The sequence below is a fragment of the Rhincodon typus genome, chromosome 23, assembly GCF_021869965.1.
Source record: "Rhincodon typus isolate 14 chromosome 23, sRhiTyp1.1, whole genome shotgun sequence".
In the NCBI taxonomy this organism is placed as follows: Eukaryota; Metazoa; Chordata; class Chondrichthyes; order Orectolobiformes; family Rhincodontidae; genus Rhincodon; species Rhincodon typus.
In genome coordinates this window covers 33,536,382-33,546,435 of record NC_063354.1, presented here as the reverse complement: position 1 = coordinate 33,546,435, position 10,054 = coordinate 33,536,382, and the positions used below count along the sequence as shown (strand labels likewise).

The 10,054-nt window shown below is 40.2% G+C and overlaps 1 protein-coding gene across 1 annotated transcript in view; it reads left to right on the top strand.

Annotated features, from left to right (window-relative positions):
* The first annotated feature begins 3,709 nt into the window (after positions 1-3,709).
* Positions 3,710-10,054, top strand: part of metrnla (meteorin like, glial cell differentiation regulator a) — a 24,251-nt gene continuing 17,906 nt past the window's right edge. Inside the window, exons 1-2 of the mRNA XM_020534481.2 lie at positions 3,710-4,170; positions 6,838-7,226. Of these exons, the coding sequence (XP_020390070.1) occupies positions 4,073-4,170; positions 6,838-7,226 (487 nt within the window). The 5' untranslated portion in view covers positions 3,710-4,072. The remainder of the gene's footprint in view (positions 4,171-6,837; positions 7,227-10,054) is intronic.

The window sequence follows — 10,054 nt, the reverse complement described above, 5'->3', positions numbered from 1 at the left end:
GGGCTATAGAAAAGCAACAGGTTTCAACCCATATTTAACCACTCTTAAATCATAGAAACCTACAGCATTGTTATGACTCTTTGGCCCATCGTGTTTGTGCCAACTGTTCCAATTAGTCTTCCTTCCTTGTTCCTTTAATACAGCTTTACAATCTTGCTTCTTTCAAAGTAAACATCCAATTCCCTTTTGAAACTTAAAGGTTTAAAGTGATACAGCTCTGCAAATAATTGCAATAATCCTACCTAACATTAATACCTAAATTAGTGCAAGTTGCTTTCATAATTAGATTCCTTCTTGTCTTCTCAGAATGCTGGCAGGGTACATTAAAAGAGAACAGCAAACAATGAAAACAGCTGGAAATTGAATAATTCATGTGGTTTCAGCATTTTGAAGATTGCTGAAAGAAAAATGAAACCAAGTTACAAAGCTCCTGCACATCCTACAAGACTATAAAGTCTACATTGGAAGAAAATATGTCATTGTAATTGGGTCACCCTTTATGTGCTGCAACAATTAACTTGTTCATTGCTGATTGTACTTATTTTAGTGATTGCCTTCAGCAGAACTCATGAAAAATTCAAGCTGAAATGTTTCAGTGACCAATAGCATGGAGAGTCTGGTGGAATTTGTCTGTTTCTGAGATTGTAATGTTGTTGCGGCTGCGTTCTACTGCTCTCAGAAACTCTCGGTTTTGTCTTTTATATGATCTTGCTTTTAGATATTTTTGTTGGTTAGTGTAACGGAAAGCTTAGAGAAGGAAACAGATTTAAACAGTCTGATGAGTTTACAACTTCATTAATTACAGTAGGTTTTAAAACAAAATCTGATTAGAAATTATAAAACAATACAAATTATTTGGAATAACGAGGTGCAGAGCTGGATGAACACAGCAGGCCAAGCAGCATCAGAGGAGCAGGATGGCTGACGTTTCTGAAGAAGGGTCTAGGCCTGAAACGTCAGCCTTCCTGCTCCTCTGATGCTGCTTGGTCTGCTGTGTTCATCCAGCTCTGCACCTTGTTATCTCAGATTCTCCAGCATCTGCAGTTCCTGCTATCTCTGAAACAAATTATTTGGAGCCAGTTTAAAAAAGGGTTCTTTAGTTTTCAACGAATGACGTTGCAACACAAAGCGACTTACGCATGAAATACAGAAGGTTAGCACACAGGAGCAGCAGGTAATCAGGAAGGTTAATAGAATGTTGTTTTTTTCAAAAGGGGTTGAGTATAAGAATAGAGAAATCTTACTGCAATTGTACAAGGTGCTAGTGAGACCACATCTGGAATATTGTGAGCAGTTTTTGTCCCCTCATTTACACAAAGATATCATTTCATTTGAGACAGTTTAAAGAAGATTCACTAGGATAATCCCTTGTATGGAGGGATTGTCTTATGACCAAAGGTTAAGCCGGTTGGGACTCTACCCAGTGGAATTTAGAAGAATGAGAGGTGATCTCACTGAAGCGTGTAGGATTCTTAAGGCAATTGACGAGGTAAATGCTGAGAGGATGTTTCCCCTCATGAAAGAGTCTAGAACCAGAACACAGAGGTTCAGAATAAGACTGAGATGAGGAGGAATTTCTTCTGTCAGAGGGCTGAGAGTCTTTGGAACTCCTTGCCACAGAGATCTGCGGGGACAAAGTCCTTGTGTACATTTAAGGCTGAGATGGGTAGGTTCTTGATCTCTTGGGGAATCAAGGGTTATGGGGATGGGGCAGGAAAGTGAATGTGAGGAATGTCAGATCAGCCACGATCCTATTGAATGGAGAGCAGGCTCAAGGGGCCAAATGGCCAACTCCTGTTCCTATTTCTTATTATTGTACCTATGGCTTCTCTGAGTGAGATGATTAATTAATGGTGAATTATAGGTGATTTTATTCCCTGGACTTGTGTCTGTTACCTTGTCAGCAGGAACTATCTTGAGACTGCCTAAACTCGTTTCACATAATGTCCTTACAACAATCGAACAAACAAGACCTTCATCCAATTGTTATTTTGTATCTGATTCAAACAACACAATGATATTTTCATTTAGTAAATCAAATGATGTCACTGTTTCACAGTTGCAATATGTAACATATTGTTGTAACTTTGTACGTATGATATTGATTTGGCATTTTACATTTTTCTTTGCTCATTTTTATGCTTCATTGATTCTTTTGTATTGAATTCACTCATGAGTTTTGCTATTATTCACACATAGTCAATGTTCCATCTCACTTATTGATTAGGAATAATTGGCTTGAGTTTTCCTTCTTGGATGCTCAAAATGCTAGACTTACTGTAAAACTACAAAGACATATTCTCGGCCTTGAAAAAACATGGAAAAAAAAACATATGACTCAGGAATAATAGCATTATACTTTCTTTCCCTACAGCAAACATTTGTGCCTGAATAATAATTTATTTCCGTTAGCTTTGAATTTAGTTAAAATCCACGCATAGCACCTTGTAACTCCACTTTTTTTTAGGGTGGCCATTTAGAGCATTTTAGTACTTAGGTAAGATTTATCAATTAACTTGCTGCTATCCCTTATATTCGGAGATAACAAGAACTGCAGATGCTGGAGTCAGAGTCAACACAGTGAGGAGTTGGAGGAACACAGCAGGTCAGGCAGCATCAGAGGAGTAGGAAAGTCAACGTTTTGGGTTGGAATCCTTCTTCAGAAGTTGGTCAAGTGATAGTTATTGGTTGGGCACAAAGGAAGACTATCCATCTTCAAAGTAGTGCCATGGGACCCCTTTCCATTCATTGGAGCGTCGGTCTAACCATCTCATGTAAAGGATGGCACCTCTGACTGTGCAGCATTCCCTCAATAATGCATTTGAATGTCAGTCTAGACTTTGTGCTGAAGTTCACGGTACACACAAAACCTCTTGGTTTGTGGAATAGTGGACCCTTGCAGCCCCAGAACATTTTCTTAATCATTCATGGTAGCATGTTGGCTCATTGGTTAGCACTGTTTCCTCACAGCGCCAGGGATATAGGTTCAATTCCACCCTTGGGTGAGTGGGTGGAGTTTATACATTCTCCCCAAGTCTCTGTGGGTTTCCTCTGGGTGCTTTGGTTTCCTTGCACAGTCCAAGGATATGCAGGTTAGGCGGATTGGCCATGGGAAATTACCCATAGTGTCCAGGGCTATGCAGGCTAGGTGGATTAACCATGGGAAATACAGAGATCGGGAAGAGGGTGGGTCTGGGTCAGATGTTTAGAGGAGGTGTGGTGTGGACCACAATATAGGGGATTCTGTGGGGGTTTGACCAGCATTTATTGCCCATTCCTAATTGCCTGGAGGGCAGTTAAGATCCAACCACATTTCTGTGGGTCTGGAGTTACGTGTAGGACAGACCAGGTAAGGATGGCAGTCTCCTTCCCTAAAGGACATTAGTGAACCAGACGGGGGTTTTGTCTGACGCTTGACAATGGATTCACGGTCATCACTAGACACAATTCCAGATTTTCATTTGGAATTGAAATTCGTACTGTGGTGGGATTCGAACCTTGGTTCCCAGAACATTACCTGGGTTTCTGGTACAAAGAAAACGAAACGTGGCTTATGAAAAGAGGGGGAAGGGGGTAAAAAAGAACTCCCAGGAAAGTGCCGAGAGTAAGTGAAATGAAGACTCTATCGAGGGAAAGCTCTCCACATCTCAGTGGAGGTTTGGAACTGAAGGCTGCTGGTGTGGGAGCTCTAATCCAAGCCGGGTTTTGACAGCAGCCCTCCATGGAGGCTGGGCTGGATTTAGTTAGAGGAGGAGCTGTATTCGCCTGTCCTGAGTATCAGCTGTAATGAAACCGTGTGACGTGGAGCTGAAAGTCTTTACTGCAACAGAAAGTGCTGCACCGAGGAAATGTGATGCTCTGTCATGTCTTGGGCTTGAGAGGAGGACGCTACGGACTTTGTGTGGGGAACTCTGAACAACACCAGGCACTTCAAACGTTCCTCCCAAGGCAAACAATAATGTAGAGTGAAAGGAGCGGTCACTCATCGAGATTTGCAGGACTTCGCTTTGTTCTATTTGCCCCGCTGCCCTGGCGATCGGACCCGAGGAGAATTGAGAAAAACAGAAGGAAAATGTTAAGCACAGTCTTGGACTCAGTGCTGGCAGTGCTCCTGGTTTGTAAAGCGGCGACATCGCAGTATTCCATTAACCAGTGCAGCTGGAAGGGAAGGTGAGCAGTAGCGTGTAGCTTGACAGATACAGATACAGATACAAATACCGATAGAGAGAGAGAGAACACCGGGAAGAGTCAGAGAGGACTCTCTATCGGAATGTTCCTGTTAACCAGGGGGAAGGAAACACACCTCAATGTGGTTCACCAGCATCCCGCACTGTAGCATCAAGGTTACTGAGCGTGTGGTGTTGCGGATTTGAATGGGGAACACATTGCCTGACCTCAGACCATTGACTGATGCTGGATATGGCCAACGCATCCCTAGTTGCAGGCTTGCTGCATTCAGTACTGAGTTGATGCCAATTGTATACAAATGTTGTGTTGACACGTTCCCTGTTACGGGATTTGGTCAATGAGGGATTCGAGTTCAGTGCTCAAAGTCCGTATTGAGGTTCCTCTAACAAAAAAAAAGTTACTTTAGTTCTTTCCGAAAGAAGTCCATTTCTTTATTTTTGGAACATTATGGTAATTTCAGTTGGTGTTTTGTTTTAATGGAGAGACAGTAGAGTTTCAGATCCCTGCGTTTAATGAGACGCTTCCATCCTGTAATCTAACTCCAAAGTAACAAGCAGGCAGGGATTCTCGCTGTGTTACTGCTGCGTACTCATTGTTGCGAGATAGACTCAGACATTACGAAGAAAACACCTGCCAAGCACCACACCAAGTTTATTTAGGGGTTTTAAAAAATTGAATCACTTTGATTTAAAACAAAAGTTTCAAAGTGTTATATGTAGGCACCTCCTTTATGTTTGTTTAAATAATCCCTCTCGTGTTCAAATCTCTTTTTGGCTGAAAATATTAGCGACCTGTTACTGTCACCTTCCGGATAGTATTGCTAGCAGTGATTCACCCACATGATTCACTGTTATGATGTTTCCATTGAGCAACTGGGATTTTGAAATGGTGCTTGTTCCAAAAAGAACAAACAAAGACAATAATTAACTGTGTAGGACGGAGAACGGCAGGCTGCATTTTAAAGTGCTGTTGTTCGGGAAACATAAAGGAATGGGAGATCTATTTGAATGAGAACTGCAGGCACTGTAGTGCCAGTGGGCATGAAGAAGGAGTATTCAGCATGTGTGGCGGGAAAAGGGAGAGGTGTTCGTTTAACAGACTCGTACTGACAGCGTCTTGTGTAAGGCGGAGTAAGGCAACAATTGTACCCCAGGACTGGGAGGCCAGGGGAGGGGAGAGGAGAGGAGAGAGGGGAGTAATATAAAGGAACCACAGTGGCACATGTGCAGCGCAATGCCACCAAATTGCATATAGCTTATGCCTGTATATTTTTACTTAGTTGCCCCAAATGTGGTTTTGAACTAAAGTTTATACCAGGAGTTCCTCTTTATGTGAAGATGCACCATGTGTTGTAATGTCACTGATCAGATATGCTACATTATCTACAAGAAAAAGCCGTTTACCAATATGAGTTTGTGATTTGCCTTGTCCTTCAACCAATTTAAGAAAATGCTCAACCAATTTCTATTCATGTTAGTCAACTGCCAAGGCTATTTGTTTGCCCACCTTAAAACCCTTTTGTGCATACTTGTAGTTACTGTTTGACATGTGGTTATTATTCTCTGGGAGGTCTGAGACGTCCTCCAGACAAAGAAAGTTTACTTTACCCAGGAAAAGTTTGCCAAAGCTAATGAAAAGTGACCTGTTATCTGTCAGTACATTGACAAGTGGAAGATAAGTCAACTCAAAATAATGACCACTTAAATTAAATATGGCTTAGTGCAATATAACTGCATTGCTGAGCAAATTTAAATGGAAAGATAAGCTCTTCATGTCTTGTGCATTTTTTTAAACTTGAAAATTCACTTATTTGGAGCCTGCAAATAATTTTAAGCTAATAGGAACATTGTGAACATATTGCAGTGACAATTCAGAAGACCTAAAGATCCACACCAGTAGGAGCACCATACAAATAAATACAGCAGATTATTTTTAGTGGATTATAAACCCACATAAATTGACTTGCTGTCAAATACAAACTTTGAAGTGGTTAAGAATGTTAAATGAGTTAAAGAGAAAGAGTTTATTTTACACAGAGCTCTTTGTATTCAGAATTTTCTGTCAGCAGACTAACTGCTATTTAAAACTTGTGCAACTTGTCAAATTCAATATAAAAGGATATTTGAGACAAAAAAATGGTATGATTGAAGATCTGCTTTATGTCTACTTGTTTGCCATCTTCACTATTATCACAAGTATAGGGAGAGAATGTTAAGGGTTCTTTTGACATTATTGTAGTCAGTTAGATGGCCTGGGTTCAAGCCCCAGCTATTGCAGAAGTGTGGCAAAACACATCTGAACAGATTGATTAAAAGTATCTCTGTTAATGGTGAGAAGAAATCAGAAGTAAAAGAAAGAATGAAGGACTTGCGTTGACAGAATTAGCTGTTTGGTGGTTGGGAAACACAATCTCTTGGGTTATTGATATTTTGTGTCATGACTTTCTGATATTCCAAGTTGTCTCAGAGTGAGTACTATGATAAGATTTGCATCTTTTAATTTCAAATCTTAGGAACTGATAAAGAAATGGATGTATAGGATTGCTACAAGAAACACCCTATCATAAATCCTGCCAAAGCATATTGAGTGGGATATATCTACAATTTGCAAAGATTTTAATTGTTTTTCTCTTTGTTTTCTTTTCCCTAGTGGATTAACACACAATGCTCATTCCAGAGATATAGAACAGGTTTATCTGCGTTGTTCCGAAGGTTCACTGGAATGGTTGTATCCTACTGGAGCCTTAAGAGTTAACTTAAGAACTAACACAGCAACAGCCTCCTACAAAGACTTGACTGTCTGCATCAAGCCTTTCAAGGACTCCAAAGGAGCTAATATTTATTTGGAAAAAGTTGGCAATCTGAAGCTTCTTGTGAGCGAAGAGGACCATATCCCAAACAAGGTGTATTGCTTTAGTGTGGACCAGGGGGCACTGTTTATTCAGGCCACCCCTCAGATGGACATAAGCAGAAAAATCACTGGCTTCCAGTATGAATTATTTAAAGACAGGACTGCTGCCAATTTACACAATTCACCAGGTAAGCGATTATATCTAGAGTTACTGACAATTTCAATATTATTCCACTCTCGGCTTCAAACTACTTATTGACTGGCTTCTATGGCCAGTAGTCAGTGGTGGAACATTATTGACTTGAAAGCACAGTTTCTGCTTTGGGCATTTTCTGAAGAAGGGTCCAGACGCGAAATGTCAGCTTTCCTGCTCCTCTGATGCTGCTTGGCCTGCTGTGTTCATCCAGCTCTACACTGTGTTATCTCTCTTCTGTTTTGGGCAGATGCCATAGTGAGGGCTTACAAAACTGGTCTTTGGAATAGTTGCTGCAACACTAACATGCACACCCAACATATAGAGCAAAAATATCTTCTCAAATAACCTGCTATAATTAATATAGAAATTTAGACATTATATGGTTGGATGACCATCTGTTGTACTTTCCAGATATTCAAGGCCATCTCTGCTGCAAGATTTCAGTCTTATTCAAAAGATTTTTTTTTGTGTCAAGACCTTACTCTGGTGCTTCTTCATTTGGTTGGGCTTTTAGCTAAAGTGGGCTGTGCCATCATCCTGCAAACAACACACACAAGAAGTAACAAAATTTGTCCATGCTGGGATTCAATCACTTTACCATGTGGTTGAAGTATAATGTTGAATATTCATTCACTGACATGAAGTAATAGTCAACCCAGAATTGGGATATAACAGTGAATAAATTTGGTTTATTCTAATTATGGAGTTCCAGATGAAAAGACGGTATGCATACATTTTAACTACAGCATGCACTTATAAATACAGCTTAACTAATTGCACATTGGGTGTCCATCACAATATTAGCAGTGGGTTTACAATTGATTCATTGTTAAAATTTATTTAGAGTGACTGTAATTTCCACTTTACTCCATGGCTGCCTTTGTTTTTAGAACAAAAACTGCGGAATGGGGTGTGTACTTATCTGTAATGATACTGAATGCAAACACATTTTTGATGCACTCATGGCTTTGAGGGGCACAAAAATAATTAACTGCAAAGCTACAAAATGACCAGTCTTTCAAGTGTGTATGATAAAATCATGCCTGCAATGAGCAATAATATTTTCTGCATAAATATATGGCACTTGGTGTATTAACAGTAATTGTGATAACTTTCAAAAGAGACACACAAGATGTACAAAAGTATTACTTCAGCTAAACATCACCAGAATCCATTGTGTTGCTTCAGGTTGGCTTAACTTCAGTTGTAGAGTTTTCGTACCAATAGATGGCGCTTTCACATCAGAAGGGTTAAATGAAGCAAACTTTCTGAAGCCATTACCAGTCTAACCTGTTGTGCTGAGAAAATTTATTAAGATTAGTGGCTTTTGTCAGAAATTTCAGTCCAGCTAGAAATTAGGTCCTTTTTTTTTTTGAAAGGATGAACCATTGAACTGACCTAAAGAAGTGTGTGAACCAGGTCATAAGCAAATTGTATCTGGGTAGCCAGAAACTCCTTTCCAGTTGCATGAAGCAGTGGCAGGCTTTACACATGTTCTTTACGCTGTCGGCATGGTGGGCCTGACAGAGGGCAGGTTATGCTTTTGGATTGAGTCATGTCTTACCAATTTGCTGCAGTTTGAAATGAAATGCTTAGTGTGTGTTGAGGTGCAGTTTAAGTCAGAGGTATGGGGCTCTACTTGAGCCAAGTCAGGAAATGAAAACAATGTAGTAAGATTGCCAAACAGCTTGAAGTGGTTTTACATCGGAATGAATAGGTTTTTTAATATTTATTTCTCCGTATAGCTTTCAACATCTGTATACTTCAAATACAACCAGATCTAAACTAGGAAACCTTTCAGACCATCATTAGCTCCTTTAAGCCAATCTTAAAATCTACAAAATACACATTTGTCTTACTGTATCTTGAAAACTACACTCCTTTATAGTTTCTGATTCCCTTCTAAACTCTGTGCAGTAGAGTGCCTCTGGTTCTTAAACAGAGAAAAGACAAATTCAATTCCAATCCAGGGCATGTTGCTGAATCAGCCTCATCTAGACCACCGTAAAAGTGAGCATGCTATATGACCACACAAACAAGGAACAAGAGTAGGCCATTTTGCCCGACAAGCCTGATCTGCCATTCGATAAGATCATAGTTGATCTGATTGTAACGTCAGTTCTGTATTCCTACCAACCCCTATCTTTCTGCTTGCTTAAACAAAAATGTATAATTCTCAAAGACATTCTGACACAGGCTGAAAGAACACAGTCACTCGGTAGTTTATTTTCAAGAATGCATGATGTAAAAGTGATCTTATGTTGGGAGAACAGCAGATTGAAGAGTAACTCTTGGGTAATTTTCCCCCTTTTTCTGAGAGGCAAATATGGAATGTGTTCAGAGGGCTCAAAGCAAAATATCTATCTGAAATCCTCAGCTCGTAATATGGAACCACTTAGTTTTTAATTCTATGACCTTGCTGGGAGCAAGGAATCTAATGTTGTGGCGCGCTATTCCAACACTATATCTACCTGTTTTGTCTTGTCATCTCAATTACACAAACCGCAGTTTTATTACAGAGGTCTAATGTCCAGTTCTGGAGTGTAGTGGGGGAGGGGGTGTGTGAGTAGGATTGTTGTTCTATGCTGACTATCAATGAGGGAATTACATTGCAGGCTGGGGACCAAATGTAGTTGGAACAGTGCAGGAACCAAACCTTTGCACAATGCAAAAATGAATAGTGAAGTCTATCTGATGTCCTGACCAACATTCATCCCTCAGCAAACTTCACTGAACCAGAGATAGTAGGAACTGCAGATGCTGGAGAATCCGAGACAACAAGGTGCAGGGCTGGATGAACACAGCAGGCCAAGCAGCATC